General features: G+C 41.6%; 1 protein-coding gene across 1 annotated transcript in view; it reads right to left on the minus strand.

Annotated features, from left to right (window-relative positions):
• The window catches only part of SCAI (suppressor of cancer cell invasion), a 136,430-nt gene that overhangs the window by 1,557 nt on the left and 113,053 nt on the right, over positions 1–21,820 (minus strand). The window contains exons 15-17 of the mRNA XM_029202334.1: positions 11,505–11,577; positions 8,461–8,634; positions 8,168–8,268 (exon numbers count right to left, since the gene is read on the minus strand). Of these exons, the coding sequence (XP_029058167.1) occupies positions 8,168–8,268; positions 8,461–8,634; positions 11,505–11,577 (348 nt within the window). The remainder of the gene's footprint in view (positions 1–8,167; positions 8,269–8,460; positions 8,635–11,504; positions 11,578–21,820) is intronic.

Raw genomic sequence — 21,820 nt, forward strand, 5'->3', positions numbered from 1 at the left:
GAAATTCTTCATTTGGTACTTTCTACAGACTACAATTTTGCCACATACTTAAAATTTACTGAAAAAATAAATTACCATTTTTCTATACATCTAACATGACGCTCCATATATTAAAAGGTCATTTCTATCTCTTTTGTGCCTGTAGGCCTCAGTAATTACATATTACAGAGACTAAATTCTCATTTTACCACACTAAATACTATGAGGAGTGACAATAACGAAAAGCTCAAAAACCCTAAAAAAAGAAAAAAACCAAAAAACCAGGAACTGCTGGGGGGCTACTGTAAACTGAACAATTCTCTCAGCTCACACAGGGCTGGGACATGTTTGAATTCTGACCAAACACCCCAAGGGTGGAGAATATGTGTTGAAACAGTGGACATATAAAAGAGACCCCAGAGAAATCATGCTTCTTAGTACTAGGCTGAAATAAATCTACATCTGTATGTTAATGCTACTGTAATAAATCTGCCCTTAAAAAGCTTAAAAACAAGCCAGGGAAAGGTCAAAAAGATGTTCAAGTAATTTAACTCCTGCCAGAACAAAGCCCAACGCTCTTTAAAGACAACAAAATAGAGAAATCAACATTGGAAAATTCATAATGCTCACAGTTTAACAGAAAATTACTAAACATACAAAGAATTAGAACTATGAGACCCCTAACCAGTAGAAAAAAAACAATAAAAGCAAACCTATAAATGATAGAGAATACAGTATTAGTAGGTAAAGACTTTAGCTATTATTATTCATTCAAGAACACAAAAGAAAACATAAATATAATGAGGAGAAAAATGGAAAATGTTATAAGAACCAAAAAGAACTTCTAGAGGTGAGAAAAATGTAATCCCTGAAATGAAAAACTAAATGGACATAGGATTAAGAGCACATTAGACACTGCAAAAGAAAACATCAGTAAAGTTGAAGACAACAGAAACTGAAACACAGAGAGAAAACAGACATTTAAAAAAATGAAGAGCATGTAAATAAACCTTTTTTCACTTAAAAAAAAAAAAAGCAAATCATTGACCTGTAGGACAATATTAGGTTGTTTAACATATATGTAATTGATGCTCCAGAAAGAGAAAGGGAGGAGTAGAGAAAATGAAGAAATAATGGCCAAAAATATTCTCAAATATATTAAATATCTTGATATTTAGATAGCTCTAAGATGCTCAATAAACCCCAAGCAGGAAGAAAGCAACAAAGAAAAGCATATCAAGGTAGTACATCATAATCAAATTGTAGGAAACCAATGTAAAGAGAAAACCTTAATAACAGCCAGAAGAAAACACACATTACACATTGTAATAATAGAACAATTATTCAGAAAATCAGTAAGGCTATAAAGAAGTTGAACAACATTATAAGCCAACGAGACCTAACAGACATTTATAGAACCCTTCATTCAACAGTAGCAGCATATATTGATACATTCATTTCAAGTGTCCCTAGAACATGTACCATTATAGACCACATTCTAGACAATAAAGCAAGTCTCAATAAATTAAAAGGACTCAAACCATACAAAGCATACTATTTGACCACAAAGGAATTAAATTAGAAATCAGTAAGATATCTTGAAAATTCCCAAAATTTAAACACTAAATAACATATTTCTAAATAACCCATGGTTCACAAAACACCAGAGTGAAATAAATACTGTTTCAGATAAATAAGCAATGAGAGAATTAATTACCACCAGATTTGCACTATAAGAAATGATAAAGGAAATTCTGTGGTAAGAAAAATGATACCAGATGGAAGATTAAATCTAAAGAAAGAAATTAAGAGTGCCAGAAATAATAAATATATAAGCTTTTCCTCCTCATTAAAATTTTTTTAGGAATTCCCCTGGTGGTCCAGTGGTTAAGACTCCACACTTTCACTGCAGGGTGTGCGGGTTCCATCCCTGGTCAGGGAGCTAACATCCCACATGCTGCATGGCGTGGCAAAAAAAAAAAAAAAGATAATTGACTGTTTAATGCTATGATAACCACAAAGTATCAAATAGTATATATCATACTCAAAAAGTCAAATGACAATAATAGTAGAGACTGGGAGGGAGAAAATGGAAGAATACTATTGTAAGATAATTACATTAAATGTGAAGTGATATTAAAAAAGCAAAACGAGACACAGCATAAATCTACAGTGTTATTAAAATAAAATTCTAAAACAAAACAAAACCTCAATTAAGTCAAATGAAAATGAAGGCAGGAGAGAAAGAAAAAAGGTACAAACTGCAGCCAGGACAAATAGAAAACAAATAATAGTATATTTAACTCAAACTATATTAAGAATTATACTTAATTTAAATGCAATTTAAAACTAAAAATGTCAAGTAAAAGGTAGATATGGTCAAACTAGATAAAAAAGCAGGACCTAACGCTGTTGAAAAGAATTCCACTTTAAATATTAAGACAGATATAGGTTAAAAGTAAAAGAATAAAACAAGATTTGCCATACAAACACAAACCAGAAGAAAAGTGGTATAGTTATATTAATATTGCACAAACTAGATTGCAGATCAAGGAATACTGCCACACATAAAGACAGTTCATAATGATGAATGGGTAATTTCAACAAGACATAACAACTCTAGGTATATACAAACTCAATAACAGCTTCAAAATGAACAATGAAAAAACAGCACCAAAATGAGAAACTAACCAATTCACAAGTATAATTAGAGGTTTAGATACTTCTCTATCAGGGATAGAATAAGCAGACAGAAAATAAGTTAAGAATATGGAAGACTTGTGGCTTCCCTGGTGGCGCAGTGGTTGAGAGTCCGCCTGCCGATGCAGGGGACACAGGTTCGTGCCCCGGTCCGGGAAGATCCCACATGCCGCGGAGCGGCTGGGCCCGTGAGCCATGGCCGCTGAGCCTGCACGTCCGGAGCCTGTGCTCCGCAATGGGAGAGGCCACAACAGTGAGAGGCCCGCGTACCACAAAAAGAAAAAAAAAAAAAGAATATGGAAGACTTGAAGAACACTATTAAATATACTTGGAACATCAAGCTGAATTGACATTTATACATCACTCCATCTAATAATAGCAGAAGCATACATCTAATAGCATGTATTAGAATAGCATCTAATACATAGTCTTTTCAAGTGCAGAAAGAATCTTCACCAAGATAATTCATATGCTGGGTCATAAAACAAGTCTCAATAAAGTTAAAAGTACTGAAATCATATAACTAAAGCAGTTAAGCTTAAAGGGTAGGTGCTTGTACTAGAAGAGAAACAGGTTTTCAATCTAAGTTTTTTTTTTTTTTTTTTTTTTGCGGTACGTGGGCCTCTCACTGTTGTGGCCTCTCCCGTTGCGGAGCACAGGCTCCGGACGCGCAGGCTCAGCGGCCATGGCTCATGGGCCCAGCCGCTCTGTGGCATGTGGGATCTTCCCGGGCCGGGGCACGACCCGTGTCCCCTGCATCGGCAGGCAGACTCTCAACCACTGCACCACCAGGGAAGCCCTCAATCTAAGTTTTAAAACAGAAATTAAAAAGAGCAAATTAAAATAAAATTAATTAAAAAGAAGAAAAATAATAAAGTATGAATGGAAATAAATTAAGTAGAAAAGAGACAAACAGTAGTAAAAAAAAAATCAATGAAAGTAAAATCTGTTTATTTGGAAAGATCATTAAAACTAACAAAACTTTAGCTAGACTGGGAAAAAAAAAGACAGGAAACATTACCAATATGAGTCATGAAAAATCACTAGAGAGTCTACAGAGACTAAAAGGATAAAGGAATATTATCAACAATTTTTTGGCAATAAATTAGAAAATGACTTGCAAGACACAAGTGATTAAAACTAAGAACAAAATAGAAAACATGAATAGCCTTTGAAACTGAATTCATAACTTAAAACATCCCCAAAAGGAAAACTCCAGGTCCAGATGGCTTCACTGATGAATTCTACCAATCATTCAAGGAAGAAGTAATGCCAATTGAAAAGAAACTCTTTAAGAAATACAAGAGAATGAAACACACCCCAACTCAATTTATGAAGTCAGCACTACCCTGATAACAAAACCACATAAAGACATCACAAGAAAAAATTAAATACCATACCATAATCATTCATAAACACAGATACAAAAATCCAAAAGGAAATACTAGCAAAATGAATCAAACAATGCAAAAGGATAATACATGACCACAAAATGTGTTTAGCCCAGATATACAAGGTTCAATCAATGCTATTCACCATGTTAATGGAATTAATATAAATCAGGATCAATTAATGCAGAAAAAAAGTATTTGACAATCTTTTATACCCATTCCTGATAAAAACTCAGCAATAGGAATAGAAAGGAGCTCAGTCAACCTGAAAAACGGTGTGTATGAAAAACTAACAATTAACATTATAATTTATGGTAAATGATTAATTTTTTGTTTAAAACCAAGAACAAGGCAAGAATATTCATTCACATTACTTCTATTCACCATTTTGCTGTAAGACCTAGCCCTGAAAAAAGCACACACATACACAAAATAGAAGGCATACAGATTGGAAAGGAAGATGTAAAACTGCCTTTGTCTGAAGATGACATGATCGTGTAGATAGAAAACCTTAAGGAATACACAGAAAGGTAACAAAGCAAATACTTCAGTTTAGCAAGACTGCAGGATACAGGTTAATTTATTTTTTTTTTTTAAGAATTTTTTGATGTGGACCATTTTTAAAGTTTTTATTGAATTTGTTACAATATTGCTTCTGTTCTATGTTTTGCTTTTGGGCCACGAGGCGCGTGGGATCTTAGCTCCCTGACCAGGGATCGAACCTGAACCCCCTGCATTGGAATGCGAAGTCCTAACCACTGGACCACCAGGGAAGTCCCACAGGTTAATTTAGAAAACATTATTCACTGATAATACATAAAAACATTTGTTTCTATGTATCAGCAACAAATAATTGGAAAATGAAATAAAAAATATAATTCTATTTACAAATCATCAAAACTTGAAATACTTTGGAATAAATTTAATAAGACACATGTAAGACCTGTATGACGAGAACCACAAAATATTGGTGAGAGAAACTAAAGAAGACCTAAACAAATGGGGAGATATACCATATTAATTCATTGGAAGACTCAATATTATTAAAATATAACTCTCCACAGATTGATTATAAAGATTTAAATGCAATCCCAATCAAAATATAAAATTCACATAGATATGCAAAGGATCTTCTAGAACTGCTAAAACACATAAAACATTTTGGCAATGGCAGGGGGGGCTCACACTACAAAGATTTCAAGACTTATTATAAAGCTACAATTATCAAGGCAGCAGTATATTAGAGAAAAATGCTATCAGTCAATGGAACAGAATTTAGAGTCTAGAAATATCCCTATACATATATGGTTGACTGATTTTCAAAAAATAACAAAAGTAACTCAGTGAAAAAAGGCTAATCTTTTCAACAAGAGATACTAGAACAATTTCATACCCATATTGAAAAGAAATTTTAACCCTTACTTCACACTGTAAACAAAAGTTAACGCATATCATAGAACTAAATGTAAAAGCTAAGACTATAAACTCCTAGAATCTTTGTGACTTTGGGATAGACAGAGATTTCTTAGATAAAACACACCACAAAAGAAAAAAGAATTGATTCGTTCAAACTTCATCAAAATTTTAAAAGTTTAGTCTTCAAAGCCACTGTTAAGAAAACGAAAAGGCAACCCAACAGAATGGGATAAAATGCAGCTAACAAGCACATGAAAAGATGTCCAATATCCTCATTCAACAGTGAAATGCAAATTGAAACTATGGGTTGGCCAAAAGTTTCGAATGAACTTTTTGGCCAACCAATACAATGAGATACCACTATAAATCCAACAGACTGGTTAAAATTTAAGACTGACAACACTATGTGTCGGCAAGGATGTACAGCAACTTTCACATGCAGTTGCTGGGAAAAGAAAATGACACAACTACTTTGAGAAAAAGTCTGGCAGTTTCTTATAAAACTAAAGACATACTTACTCTATGACCAAGAAAATTCAAAACGTTAAGTCTGGAAAAGACTTGTATAGGAATGTTCATGGTCACTTTATCTATAAGAGTCAAAAGTTTAAAACTGCCCAAGTGTTCATCAAAAAGAGAAGGCCTAGGGGACTTCCCTCATGGCCCAGTGGTAAAGAATCCACTTTCTGATGCAGGGAACGTGGGTTCGATCCCTGGTCGGGGAACTAAGATCCCACATGCCGCGGGGCAACTAAGCCCACGCGCCACAACTACTGAGCCCGCGGGCCTCAATGAGAGAGCTCTTACGCCGCAAGCTACAGAGCCCATGCACTCTGGAGCCCGTGCACCACAACTAGAGAGAAGCCCACATGCCACAACCAGAGAGAAGCCTGTGCGCCACAACGAAAGATCCTGCACACCTCAACAAAGGTCCCGCGTGCCACAACTAAGACCTGACGAAGCCAAAAAAAAAAAAAGAGAAGGCCTAAATAAACTGTGATATATTCAGAAAATGGAACTACTCAAAAAGAATGAGTTACTTCCACATGAAACAACACAGATGAATATTAAGAATATGCTTGATCAAATAAGGTTTACACTGTATAATTCAAGTTCATGAATAGGTGACATTAATCTGTAGTGAAAATAATAAAAAGAGCATTGTCTCCGGGATAATGGGTAGTGGACTGACTGGAGAGGGGTGTGGAGCAAATTTTCTGGAATGATCCTATGTTGTATCACTTGATTGGGGTTTGAGTTACAAAGGAGTATGTATTTGTCAAAACTCATCTAATTGTACACTTTAGTTCTGTGCATTTCACTGTATGCAAACTTTACATTAAAAAAAGAAGTAAATAAATATAAATTTCAGTTATTTATATGCATGATGAAGTGTTGAGGGGTGAAGTCCACAGTTTACTTCAAAATGCATCAAAAACTGAGATGAACTGATAATTGAAAAGAGAGATGGATAAATGGACAAATATGTGAGAAAGCAAATATACCAAAATGTTAACTGCAGAATCCAGCTAGTGTGTATATGGGTATTCACTGCAAAACTCTTCCACATTTTAAAATTACAGTCATAAAATGGAAAAAATATCATATTTTAAAACTAAAAATGGCAAAAGACTTTTGAGAATATTTAAGCATATTTGAAAAAGAACCAAATGTTACTTATAAGAAGTGAAAAATGGCTAAAATTTTTAAAACCTCACTGAAGAGTGTTAGTTACATGAATACACAGAAAGAAACAATCTACTTAGAGCAAAACAGACCAAAGACTTGAACACACTCTTCATAAAGACGAACACAGAGTAACACATATGAAAAGTTGTTCAACCTCAAGAGTAATCCCAGAAATGACATTTGAAAGCGCAATGAGCTACTACTTACACCCACCAGATTCACATGAAACACAAAGAATGACAGCAACAAGTGTTGGCAAGGATTAGACCAATAGCAACTCTTACACACAGCTACTGCAAGCGTAAACTGGTATAACCAGGGCTTTAACTAGTAAGGCTGAATACATCTATAGTGTCTGACCCTGCAGTCCACTACTAGTATGTTCCGCAGAGAAAATCTTATATATGTGTGCCAGGTAACTGATGGAAGATTTCACAGTGGCATCGTTTATAATAATAACAAACCAGAAACAACGCAAATGGCCATTATCAGTAGATAATGAGTAATTTGGGATGTATAGTCAAACAATTGAATCCTATATAGCAGTGAAAACGGATGAATGAAAGCTACAGTCAGTCATCAACATGGCTCAATCTCAGGAATGTGACAGTGAGTCAGAAAGCAAGAGGTAGAATACATACAATATGGATCCATGAACATGTTGTGTAGGAACACAAAAACATGTGACAAAACTATAAAGAAAAGCAAATGACAATTATAAAATTCAGGGTTTTAGTTTCATTAAAACTAAAGAGGGGAGACAGGATCAGGGAGGACCCACAGAGGGGCCTCAAAGGTAATGAAAACTTTCTGCTTCTTAAACTGGGTGGTAGCTACTCAGATGTGCCTTAGATTGTTCATCTTTATACCTTACATATTAATATGTGAATATTATATTGGATCTAGTCAAAGTTTATTTAATACAAGTGAAATATACGACTCTTAAATACCTAAAATGGCAAAATTGATCTTTAATGATATTCTTTGCCTACCCGAAAAATCTTGTGCATCCTCATGGTGGCTGAACAAAAGATAAATCTTGTGAGAAGCAAGCGAAGAAATTCATCTCCAAAAAACTGGAGAAATGCCTGATCTGCAAAGAGGAGAAAAGTGACAGTAAAAGGATACTTAAGTGGAAAATACATTTCAAAAGGCAAGAAATGTTCAGGAAAACCTTCTCAACTTTCCTGCCTTCAACAAATACCTTTACAAATTCAAACAATTTAAACAATTTTAAACCATTATAGTACATTCTGTTAAGTGTGCAGTTAGATTAGTAGGGTACCTATTGAACGTGAATGGGTCAGTAGCTGGGCAATATCGCGGTTGATTTTTCGAAGATATTCTTGACACTTTTCCCATAGGCCTCTACGCATGCTTGACAATCCAGAGACAAATAGGAAGGCCATTAGAGGATTGTTCAAAAAGAGAGTGAAGAGGCTACCTCGTTGAGATTGATCTGTAATAACAAACATGTTATATATATAGACAACAGTTTTGCAAAAGAGAGGCATTTGAGGAACACTTTAATATACTGACAATGTATAAAATTAAAGCTGTATCATTAAAGTATACTTCAACAAAGTACATTCGGCTTGGAACTACAAAAACATATCCCAGGTACATTGCTTTCTGCTGAAAAAAACTTAAGATAGAGCCTCGTAAACTTAAGAGAAATGGAAAATGAACATATTCCTTTGCTTTTTTTTCCCCTCCCACTAACAACTTCCATGCAAATATGGCAAGTGCTGGATCATGGGCAGCTCCTAATGGAACCCTCTGAGAAGCACTAGAACTGCCAATCTCTTTCATTCTCCTTTGTTAGTTGCTCTTTCTCTTCCTATCCCTTAAATATCAGTATTTTCTTTCTCCACATTGCTGATCTCACCTATGCACAAAGTTCAGTTATCATTTATATGCATACTAATTCCCAGTTCCCTATCTAAGCCTAAATAAGCTCCTTAGGTCCAGAATGGCGCTGTCCTACAGTAGCCACCAGACACACTTCAAAAGTGATGAGTCCAAATTGAGACACACTGCGCATTATAAAATATAAATGTCTCATTAACATTCATTCCCCCTGTTTGTTTCTACCTTAAAAAAAAAAATGTGGCTACTAGAAAACTTAAAATCACATGTGTGACTCCCATTATATTTCTATTGGACAGAGGAGCTCCAGACTACTATACTCAACCTAACTCTCAAAGGTAACCTCAAACTCAACATATCAAAACTTGTCAGTAGATTCTTTCCCGTTGTTCTCCTACAAATCTGCTTCTTATCCAGGATTATCATTTCTACCAGCACCTCAGCCAGACACCTGGCAGTCCATCCCTGCTTCCTTCCTCTCCCTGATTCCCTCTCATCCAGTCCAACATCAAGTCCTACTGGTTCTCCAGGATTATTATCTCCAGCTAACCAGCTACTGTCCTCACTCTGGCCAACATCATCTCCCCATTTCCATCAAAGCTCCTCCCCAATTCCTTCTTCACATGCTCGCATGCTTTTTCTCTGCTAGAACACTCTTATTCAACCATTTCCCACCCCCATCTAATTCTACGTATCCTTCAACTCAACTTTAGCCATCATTTCATCCACTTTCTTAACCCTCAAGGGCTGGTCAGGAGTTCACCTTACATGTGCTTCCTCCTGTGAAACCCTCAGAGCACCTACAGTAACTGCCCATTAGGTTGTCTATATCTTCTACCTAGCACAGCACCTGATAAATAAATGTAGAATAAATGCTTGTTGAATGAATGAAGTGACTCTTGGTTAAAGAGAGAACTGCAGAATTCAGATACCAGAGGTGCAGGGACGTAATTTGACATTCCAAATACTTAGGTATCTGCTAGTTTTGTGTCCAGATGGGACACATTTAAGGGATTAGAGGTCTAAGTTTTACAGCACAAAAAATAGGATACTGGACTAAAAAATGTTAAGGACATGTATTTCAATTAACCATATTAATAATAACAATAGTTAGCACATATTGAATACTTACTGTGTACCCAGAATTATTTAATGAGGTAGGTACTATTATTATCTCCATTTGATAGGAAAGAAACTGAGGCACAGAATGGCTAAGTAACTTCCCAAGGTCACATAGCTGGTAAGTGGCTGAGTTGGGATTCAAACACAATCAGTTTGCCTCCAGAGTCTGTGTTTTTACCCTCTTCACAATAAAACCTTTCAGATTAAATAATTGTGGTATTAACCCATTAGGTTCATGCAATTTAAAATAAAGCTGCATCTTGATAGGAAAATTTGATAGCAAAAAGTACTTGCAATTGGAAGGGGTTACCTTTCTCCAAAAATGATAAGAAACAGGTTAACAAAGTCCTCAAAGCAGGAGAGCTTTACCGTTGTTTGAAGGTAAGTTCTATCCCTTAGTGATTTGCCTTTTAGATACATGAACTTAGTATTTCTACATGTTTTTCCCTGTTAAATAGCAGAACTTACCTTAAAACAACGGTGAAAAGTCTCCAGCTTCTCTCGGGCATTCAAATGCTGACCATCACTTCCTGTGTCAAACTATGTCAGCAGACAGGACTTCTGGCTGGGAAGTAGCAGTAAAATGCCATCTCCCACAGAGAGACATCAGCACTATTCACAGTTAGGGAGATAGTGAAACAGTGACAAGTACTGCTAAAACAGGATTAAGGTTTGTTTAGTATTTTACCTAGCTTAATGACTGGGAATTAGATTAGATTTTATGTGTTGCTTACTGAGGACAAATTATTAAAGACAAAAAGTTTTTCATTTCTCAGCCACCTGAGAAAAGGCAAAACACTGACCTGTCTCTCTGGCACCCGGAGAAGAGGTTCTTTTATTTTAAAAATGCGAGGTAAAAATGTGAATAAAAGACACCCTTTAAATTGTGCCAGTTAGGTTATTCTAACACTTAGGCATAGATTGAGAAGTGTTCTAGACCAGAAATCTCACGGTCTTAAAAGATACTTAAAATATGTAGCCAGAGCTGGAGGAAGTCATGCTATATGGATGACAACCAGCACACCTGCAACACAAATTTTAAAATTCACAAATCATGAGCTCCCCAGTAGCAAGGGACCAAAACCTTACTCTTTTCTCAGGGATGATTTATCATTTCTTTCAGAATTATCTCAAGGCCTAACAGTAGCCCATTAAAGAATTCTGGTTGTTGGCAAGACTTCGGGGTTTATTTCAGACTGACACTTGCCACATCAAACTCTGTAAATCCACAACTGACCACTACAGGTGGGGGAGACAAAGATCAGAGCAGTATTATTCAAAATGTAGACATAAGTTTATTTGCAACCTACAGATACAACAGGGAATGACAAAACATACCTTGTAAAGCTTTTGGATATGCTGTAGGAGAAAGCAAGCAGACTAGTGGCTGTCCAAATAAGTTTGTGAAATTCTGTAATATATAAGAATTTAAAACTTTCATTAAAGATTTGACCAATGATAGTAACTTTCCAAAGCATATCATTAGTGTATAGATTGGGTCCTTTTACTTATAAACAGATGCAGAAACATCAGTAACAGCTGAAAAGACTGTCATTCAAGTTTAACATGCATAACAGGTTTTCTTAAAGTGGTGAAGTTTATTAAGTGAGCTATTGATTTTTCAAGTAAAGGCACACACATGGTTGAAGTGTCACAGGGAGAGGGCATCTGGCTGTTTATCCAGAGACTGCTCCATTGGGCAACATACACTAATATTTACAAGGGTAAATTTGCCAAGATCTATGATCTGGCTCTCAGCCTCACAGGCTCTAAAACCTGACTTACTGGTATGTGAAGACTGGATTAATCTCTCATTGTGAATCATATTAATTGCTCATACAGAATGATGTATAAAACCAGAATGTGAATGTGTTAATTTACGGTGAGAATTAAACTGACACTCATTACTCTTCGCATGATTAAGAATATCCTTTCCCTAAAGGCAGATCTGCATGGGAAGTAAAATCATAGACTGTTTGGTAAAACAAGAAAGAAACCTCCTAGGAGTAAACTTAATAAGGAGTGAAAAAAACAAAAATAACTAAAAAATACTCCTGAATGATAAAAATGAAGACTTGAACAAATGGAAAGATATATTGTGTTCTCAGAGGGGAACCCATTCTAAAGATGTCATTTCAATAATTTATTAAAATTTAAACCAAGCTCAACAAAAATAGCCACAGGTTTTTTTCCGTGGCTGAAAGAAATTCTGAAGTGCATACAGATAAGGTACATTAGCCAGGAAAACTCTGAAAAAGAAGAGCAAAGAGGGGGAACTAGACTTACCAGACACCAAAACATACTTCAAAGCCTCAGTAATTAGAAATATGTGCCACAGCATAAGAGGCAGAAAACCAATACAAGAAAATGAAGAATCTAGAATTAGACCCCAAAATAGACAGGGCTTAAGGATATATGATAAAGATGATGGTTGGAATGGGTAGAAAAAACTGATAGCTATCTAGAAAAAAGTTGGCTCCATACTTCATACCAAAACCTAGGATGAATTTCAAATATATCTGATTTAAATGTAAAAAAAATTAAACAATAACAGTGCTGAAAGAAAATAAGGGTTATTTTTGTCATCTAGAAGATCTTCCTATTATAATTAAGAATGATAAACTCAGTTACAAAAATAAAAAATACAGCATGAGCTAAATCAAAAGCTAGATGATAGGGCTTCCCTGGTGGCGCAGTGGTTGAGAGTCCGCCTGCCGATGCAAGGGACACGGGTTCGTGCCCCGGTCCGGGAAGATCCCACATGCCGCGGAGCGGCTGGGCCCGTGAGCCATGGCCGCTGCGCCTGCGCGTCCGGAGCCTGTGCTCCGCAACGGGAGAGGCCACAACAGTGAGAGGCCCGCGTACCGCAAAACAAAAAGCTAGATGATGAATTGGGGAAAAATATTACGAGCTTTTTCAAATCCATAAGAAAAAGACCACTGTCCTAATAGAAAAATGGGTGAAAAGTAACACGGAATACAATATTGATTGATTTTCATATATGGAACCTTCATGCATTATTCAGATAGATTATTCTATTAGTAGGTCTATTAGCATTTTATTTAAAATTTTCTAATCTATAATTATAAATAATCTGGGATAGAGTTTTTTGTATGTGCTATTTTTGTCTTGAAATAGTATCATTATCATAATGATTCCTAACATTTATTGAGTGCTAACTATTGTCCAGGGACTATCCTAGGATTCTTAGCTCCTAACCCATAATCTTAACAATCCTATAAAATTATTACAGAGTAGGAAAAAGAGTCTCAGAAAAGACCAAGGAAATGCTCAAGGTCATATAAATGTCTTGTGGCCTTTTATAGAATGAATTGGATATTTCTGATATTTTCCATTGCTCTGGAATTGTGCAGATTATAAAAGTTTAAAAGAATTTATTGGTGAACTCAAAATGGCTAGAGCCTTTTTTATATGGAGAAAAAGGAGATAACTTTGATCACTTCCCTCATACTATTTCATACCCTGTGATTGGGCTTTCAGATTTCCCTTCTTGTAGTCATTAGATATTTTTTTCCCAGGAAATTATCCATTTAACTGAGACTTTAAAACATTTTACAACTTTAGGGACTTCTGTGGTGGCGCAGTGGTTAAAAATCCTCCTGCCAGTGCAGGGGTCATGGGTTCGAGCCCTGGTCCGGGAAGATCCCACATGCCGCGGAGCAACTAAGCTCATGTGCCATAATTACTGAGCCTGTGCTCTAGAGCCTGTGAGCCACAACTACTGAGCCCGCATGCCACAACTACTGAAGCCTGCATGCCTAGAGCCCGTGCTCCACAACGAGAAGCCACCACAATGAGAAGCCCGTGTACCTCAACAAAAAGTAGCCCCTGCTCACCACAACTAGAGAAAGCCCACGTGCAGCAACGAAGACCCAACGCAGCCATAAATAAATAAATAAATAAATGTATCTTTCTTCAACAGATATTCATTGAACCTACAAACTAGACACTGTTCTAGGTGCTAGGGATACTGTAGTTAAGAAAAAAAACAAAAACCAGATTAAAAAAACCCTAAACCTGTCTTCCTGGAGCTGACATTTAGATGGGGGTGGAGGTGGCAGGTAGAGACCCACAGTAAACAAAATAAAGAAGTTATATAATATTACAGAAGCTGACAAGTGCTACATATGGAAAGACAGAATAGAGTAGTTAGCAGCACAGAAAGATTTATAATCAGACTGTATTTAAATCCCAAATCAGCCACCTTGTGCCTTGGTTTTATCAGTAAAATGGGGATAATAAAAGTAACACCTTGCGTTGTGAGGATTAAATGTGTTAGAATAGTGCATGGCATTATATAGAAGCTAACTTATGATTATAAGAAAAATAAAGTAAGAAAAGTGGATAAAGAGTGCTGGGGAGGCATATAATTTTAAATAGGGCAATTAGGGAGAACTCTCAAGAGGCTTCAGCTGATTAAACACCTGGAAAACAATGTGGGTATCTTTGGAAGAGGATTCAAGGTTGGGGGAACACAACACAAAGATCCTAAGCAGGAGACTGCCAGGTATGTTTGAGGAACAGCAAGGTCATTGTGGCTGAAGAGAACTGAGTGATAGGGAGACCAGCAAGAGATCAGAGATGCCATCTGAGGTGGGGAGGAGGCATGTGAGGGCAGAAAACATGAAGCCTTTACTCTGAGTGAGATGAGGAGCCTTCGGAGATTTTGAGTAGATAAATGTCCTAATCTGACTTACAGCCACACCCTGTAGGAGAGCAAGGGGCAGAAGGAGGAAGCCTAATTAGGAAGCTACTGCAATAATTCAGAGGAGAGATGATGGTAGCATGGACCAGGATGGTGGCGGCAGAGGTGGTAAGATTCTGGATCTATTAGTTATAACCAATAAAACATTCTGAAATGCATGTGGGTGTGAGGGAAAGACGAGTCCAGAATGAAACTAAGGATTTGGGCTAGGGCAACTATAAAAGCACAATAGTCATTAACTGACTATTGTGCAGATTATAAAAGTTTTCCAGGGAAAGCTGGATCTGGAAGAGGTCTAGAAATTCTGTCCTGGGCATGTTAGCTTTGCAGTCTCTGTGAGAATCACCAAATAGAGGTGTAGAGTAGGTAGATTATATTCAAGTCTGGAGTAACTGAGAAAGGTCTGGGCTGGAGATATAAATGTGGAAAGTGTCAGCATAGAGATAGTAATTAGAGTCATGAAATTATGTGAGGGCATCAAGGGCAGTCTGTTGTAGCTGGAAAAGAAGAGGAAAAAGGATGGAGCCCGGGGGCACTCCAGTGACAGGTCAGAGAGATGAGGCAAAACCAGAAGAGGCTGAGAAAATCAGCTGACGGCAGACCTCCTTTGCCCTGAGGCAATCAATAGAGCCACTTGCATTTAGGTTTTAAAGGCCTTATGCAGAGAAGGGGACAGCAGTCAGAGCTCAGGGTCTGCCTAAGATGGAGTCTAACAGAAAACTGGCCCTGCTAAATTGGAATTCCAAAGGGCTACACCCTTACTGTAAGGATGAACCAAAACCAAATTTCACACCTTCCTGCCCCCCAGGACCATGCCTCGGGGAACCACAGGAAAATTTTCTTGGTGCTGAGCAGAGCAGAGACAGAGCAAACAAACGAACCGAACAGTCCTGATGGTTGTAACTGTAAGCCAGCCCTCTTGCATGTTTGTAGCCCAGATTCATACCACCTAGGTAACCCCAAATACATGGTCCCCAAATGGCAGTGCCTCTAGGTGTCTAGCAGAAGCAAATGCAGACCCTATCTGGATGAAAGTACCATCATTCTAGGGCTCAGTGAATTTCCCACAGATAATTTTAAGGATAACAAGAAGAATCTAAGGATAACAAGAAGAATCTGTAAGGTCGGATCTTAACAAACGGCACCGCGAAACAGAGGAAAGCTTCAAGTGAGCTTTATTAGGGAGCGCTCCCGGGCGAGGTTCACTGGTCCGAGAGAAAGGGGCCAGAGAAGTCGCACCCGGGCGAGGGTTGGGCAAGATTTTATAGGGGAAGAAGGGAAAGGGGTGTGGTGAATCTGGGAGGGCGCAGGGTATTCCTTATTTGGTGGTCTTTTCGGGTATCCTGGGGGACCGTTAGTCCCGCCCCTCGAAAGGCGGGAAGGCTGGGCTGGGTTCAAAGTCCCCAGGTCAGTTCCTGGAACTGGGTGGTCCGGAATGTCTCCAGGGCAGTTTCAGGAACTGGGTGGTCCGGAATGTCTCCAGGGCAGTTTCTGGAACTGGGTGGTCCGGAGAATTTCGGTCTGATGCAAACTGTGAATCTGATTGTGTTCCCCTGCCTCGGGCCAGTTGGCCTTACATCCCGACATCTTTGGTGTAATTGGGCGGCGTTCTGATCTCTGGCTACTTCATGCTGAATGGGGGCGTCGAAAGGGGAGTCGGGCGACCAGAGGTCCGAGGCTTAGGGGAGACCAGCGGGGGGTTCTGTAGGAAGCAAGGTGTAAGGACCGAGGAGCACTTGGTTTGTGGCCACCCGAGAGACTTCCTCCATGCGCCTGCGAAGGAACCTAAGAAAACAGGGAGCAAACGTGAGCAAGATACAGATGAGAATTACGGGGCCTAAGATTGGTGTTAGCCAGGTATAGAGGGTGGATCGCCACCAATCAGGAATTGGGGAGGCGGACTGTTGGTGTTTGCGTTGGAGTTCTTCTCTTAAGCGATGGAGGGCTTTTACATTGTCTTCGAAGAGTCCTGTTTCATTGATGTAATAGCAGCATTCCTCCTGTAGGAAGAAGCAGGTACCTCCTTTGTCGGCCGTCAGGAGATCCAGGGCTCGTCGATTTTGGAGGGCAACTCGGGCTACTGAGGTGATCTGGCGCCGGAGGGAGGTGATGGAGGCGTTAGAAGCCTCGATGGCTAGCTGGAGTTTCTGTTCTAGGTCACGGGATGTTGAGACACTGTATGTTAGGGCTCCTCCCCCGATGCCCGCAGCAACGAGAGAGGAGGCGAGGGAAATGCCTGCGACCATAGGGAGAAAGATGGCCCTTTGGCCCTTAGAGAGGTCGAGGGCCCGCGTGAGTGCTATCAGTTAAGCCCTTTGAGAGGTCGTCCCTTCTGGGAGGCTGTTAGCCTTGATAATAGTTGAGATAGTTACCACCGCATAGGCTGCCCGTCGGCGTCCGTCAGGACTGAGTATTGAGCTACCGTCCACAAAAAGAGTGCGGTCCGGATTTGAAAGAGAGGTGTCAAAGAGTCCCTCTCTTGGTGGTTTGAAGGGTTCTATGACATGAGGGCAGAAATGGGATGGAAAACCCCCGGTGCCAGAGATAGGCAGGAGGGAAGCCGGGTTCAGGTGAGGGGAGAGATCAAGAGAAATAGCTGGGTTTTCAATGAACAGTAGGTGGAACTCCTGGATGCGGGAGGGGCCCAGGAGGGAGAGAGACTTGTGGCCTAGGAGGTCGACCAGCCGGTGGGAGGAAAACACGGTTAGTGGGTGGGCCAGAGTCAGTTTGAGTGTTTGTTTGGTCAGTTCGGCTGCTGCTGCTAGGGCCCGAAGGCATGGTTGCCATCCCCGAATGGTTGGGTCTAGCTGTTTGGAGAGGTAAGCCACGGGGCAGTAGGAAGGCCCTACAGGCTGGGCAAGGAGTCCAGTGGCTATTCCGGCCCGTTAATCCACAAAAAGGTGAAAAGGTCGGTTTGGGTTGGGCAGAGAAAGGGGAGGAGAAGATATCAGAGCATTACGGAGGGTGAGAAAGGCCTGTCGAACGGCGGAAGGAGAGGTGAGGGGTCCTTGAGGGGTTTCTTTAGCGGCTAGATATAAGGGTTTAGCAAAGAGAGCAAAGTTAGGGATCCAGTGTCGGAAAAATCCTGTAAGGCCCAAAAAGGAGAGAATTTGTTCCGCTGTTTCCGGAGGCTGGAGTTCACGGATAATCCGGGTGCGGTCGGCTGTTAGACCTTTTGTGGTAGCGGTAAGGTGGAGCCCCAGGTAGGTTACAGAAGATACAGATAACTGAGCCTTGGCTGGGGAGACCCGATAACGGCGAGAGCCAAGGTAATTGAGGAGATCTGCAGTATGTTGTCTTGAAAGGCTGAGAGATGGGCTACAAAGGAGGAGGTCATCTACATATTGAAGGAGTGTGCTGGGGGTAAGGGTGCAGGAAGTGGGGTCCCGTGCCAGCGCCTGACCGAAGAGGTGAGGACTGTCGCGGAAGCCCTGGGGAAGGACTGTCCAGGTGAGCTGACTGGAAGTATGAGTATCCGGGTCCGTCCAGGTAAAGGCGAAGAGGAAATAGGAGTCGGGATGAAGGGGGATAGTGAAAAAGGCATCTTTGAGATCCAGAACCGTAAAAGTGGATTGTGGATGGGGGGATATGGGAGAGCAAGGTTTGGTACTACTGGGTGGAGAGGAATTATGGCCTCATTGATTAGTCGGAGGTCCTGGACCAGGCGATAATCCCCAGAGGCCTTGCGGACAGGCAGGATGGGGGTGTTGCAGGGAGAGTCAGTGGGGATAAGGAGTCCCTGGTTTAGGAGTCTGGTGATAATAGGTTGTAGGCCCCTAAGGTGAGTCTCAGAGATGGGAAATTGGGGCCTTGATGGAAATTTGGAGGGGTCCTTTAGGCGGATGAGAACGGGGGAATGGTGTGTTGCTATTATGGGCTTACAAGTAACCCAGACTTGGGGATTGATTGGGTTCGGTGTGATTGGAAGAGGGGGATAGGAAGGGGAGGGTTCTAGAGACAGGCCGAGAAGAGGAAGCAGGAGTTGGGAGGAGGGGACCTTAGGGTCAAGTCTGACCAGCTGGAGAGAGGCCCCTAAACGGAAAAGGACATCTCGGCCTAGCAAGGGAACTGGGCAGGATGGTATGACTAAGAAGGAATGAGGAAAATCGAGTCCTTCGATATGACATGGGAGTGGACCTGTCTGGAGTGGGAAGCATGGTTTGCCATCAATACCCATGACCAAGATCTGGGAAGGAGAAACTGGCCCGGAGTAAGTAGGCAGGACCGAATAGGTAGCCCCCGTGTCCACCAGAAGTGAGATGGACTTACCCGCTACCTGTAGCATTACCCTGGGCTCGGCGAGGGTGATGGGGGTCTTCGAGTCCGGGCGCCGTCAGTCGTCAGCCAATCCCAGCAGTTCGAGTGGTAATGCCGTTGGGTCGGCCTGCCCCCCGCGTGGAGACGCTAAGGGAGGGCCAGCCGTAGGGCAGTCACTCTTCCAGTGGCCCGTTAGACCGCAGCTGGGACAGGGCTTAGAAGGAGGTCGGGGATTAGGACATTGGCGAGCCCAGTGGCTTTCTTTTCCGCATTTGAAGCAGGCCCCTGGCGGGGTTGCCTTTTGCAGACCCCGTGGATGCTGTGATCCATGGGAGATGGCCGGCCTTAGGGCGGCTACAAGAGCTTGGGTTTGGAGGGCTACCTTCTGGTGCATCCGAGCCTGTCGGCTGGATTCTGCCAAATCCTCACGGCCATTATAGACTTTAAAGGCCATTTTTACCAGATCTCGAATAGGGGTTTGAGGGCCGTCTTCTGCCCGTTTTAATTTCTTTCGGATGTCCGGGGCTGATTGGGTGATAAAATGGGTGGCTAGGACCGCTGCCCCTGCCGGGGTGTCGGGGTCCAGCCGGGTGTAGAGAGTTAAGGCCTCTGTAAGGCGATTGAGAAAGATAGCTGGATTTTCGTTAGGTTCTTGGGTTATCTCTTTTAGTTTTTCAAAATTGACTACCTTATGAGCGGCAGCCTGCGTGCCAGCCAGGAGGCATTGGATCATGAGGTCGCGTTTACGACGGCCATCTTGGCCATCCTGATAAGTCCAGCCTAGATCAGTGCCAGGTACGGCAGTCGCTCCGACGGGCATAGAGTTGTCGGTAAGGTGAACCTGATCTGCATGGTTTCGGGCAGCAGTTTGAATTCTTTCCCTTTCGTCAGGGGTTAAGGTCAGAACCACAAAGATATCGTGCCAGGTTAGATCGTAAGCTTGAGACAGGTAGCAAAATTCTTTGATGTAGTGGGAGGAGTCGGCAGAGAAGGAGCCTAATCGCTTTTCTATTTGAGAGAGATCTTGGAAAGAAAAGGGAACATAAACTCTAATCCTTCCGCTCCTGCTACCTCCCTCAGAGGGCACAGGAGATTTGAATCTTGGGAGTCGTGAGAGCGTGTACGTGCACTAATTGGCGAAGCAAGGGGCGTGGGAGGAGAAACCGTTGAGGGAGGCGGGGGAGCGGTTGGAGGGGCCAGAGCGGGTTCGGGAGGAGGAGGGACCGCTTCAGGGTAGGGTGGAGGTTGGAGAGGAGTTCTGAAGGGGGGAGTGGTAAGAGATTCGGGAGGGTCGGTTAGTGGGGAGGGGTCATCGTCAAAGGAAATTAGGGGCTTGAATGTAGGAGGTGTCTGTTTGGCAAGAAGGATCTGGGAAGTGGAACAATCAACGCAGAGGGAAGGGCGGGAGCGCAAATACCAGAAGGCCTGAACAGAGGGGACCTCGGACCATTTGCCTGTCCTGCGGCAGTAATTATCTAGATCACGGAGATGTTAAAATCGAAAGTCCCTTCAGGAGGCCATTTGGATTGATTGTCTAGAGGATATTGTGGCCAGGCCACAGTGGAATAGAAAATAAGCCGTCGGCGACGGAGATCTTGGGAGAAACCGAGGGCTGTAAAATTGGCTAGGAGACACCCCAGGGGCGTCTTAGAATCTGGTTTCGATTGTGAGGTTCCCATGACCCCCCAGTCTGTCCCTGAGTGAATGGAGAGGGAGAGAGGCGTCCCTGGTCTCAGTCTCCAATTCACGGCAGGTCGGAGGGCGGTCAGGCGATTGGGACATCTCCACAATCACCCGAGGCCCGGCGGGTCGGAGAGCGGTCAGGCAATTGGGACGCCTCCACAGTTGCCCGAGTCCCGGAAAGAGGACGGAGGAATCCCTGACGCGTCCGCGATTAGGGACAGCGAGTCCGGTGGGCAGGGACTCTGAGGGTCGGAGGGAACAAGGGAGGGGGACTTACCTCGTTTTCTGCCGGATCTGGTGGATGAGTAGAGGTTCCCTGGTTGTCTCCTGGGGGAGGGGAGGAGCGGCCCGCGCAGTAACCCGTGGGGCTTGGTACCCCTCCCGGGTTTCGGCACAAAATGTAAGGTCGGATCTTAACAAACGGCACCGCGAAACAGAGGAAAGCTTCAAGTGAGCTTTATTAGGGAGCGCTCCCGGGCGAGGTTCACTGGTCCGAGAGAAAGGGGCCAGAGAAGTCGCACCCGGGCGAGGGTTGGGCAAGATTTTATAGGGGAAGAAGGGAAAGGGGTGTGGTGAATCTGGGAGAGCGCAGGGTATTCCTTATTTGGTGGTCTTTTCGGGTATCCTGGGGGACCGTTAGTCCCGCCCCTCGAAAGGCGGGAAGGCTGGGCTGGGTTCAATGTCCCCAGGTCAGTTCCTAGAACTGGGTGGTCCGGAATGTCTCCAGGGCAGTTTCTGGAACTGGGTGGTCCGGAGAATTTCGGTCTGATGCAAACTGTGAATCTGATTGTGTTCCCCTGCCTCGGGCCAGTTGGCCTTACAGAATCTAATCAAAGATAATCAAGCATACAGGGATACAAAAACAGCAAAGGGTGTCTTTAAGCAGCAAAAGTAGATTTCAGGTGTAAGAATTACCAGATAATAAATAATATAGTAAGTATGCTTATTAAGTTTAAAGAAATAAAGAACAAACTTGAACACAGAAAAT

Source organism: Monodon monoceros, unplaced genomic scaffold (assembly GCF_005190385.1).
Source record: "Monodon monoceros isolate NGI ecotype Baffin Bay Population unplaced genomic scaffold, NGI_Narwhal_1 Super_Scaffold_5, whole genome shotgun sequence".
Classification (NCBI taxonomy): Eukaryota; Metazoa; Chordata; class Mammalia; order Artiodactyla; family Monodontidae; genus Monodon; species Monodon monoceros.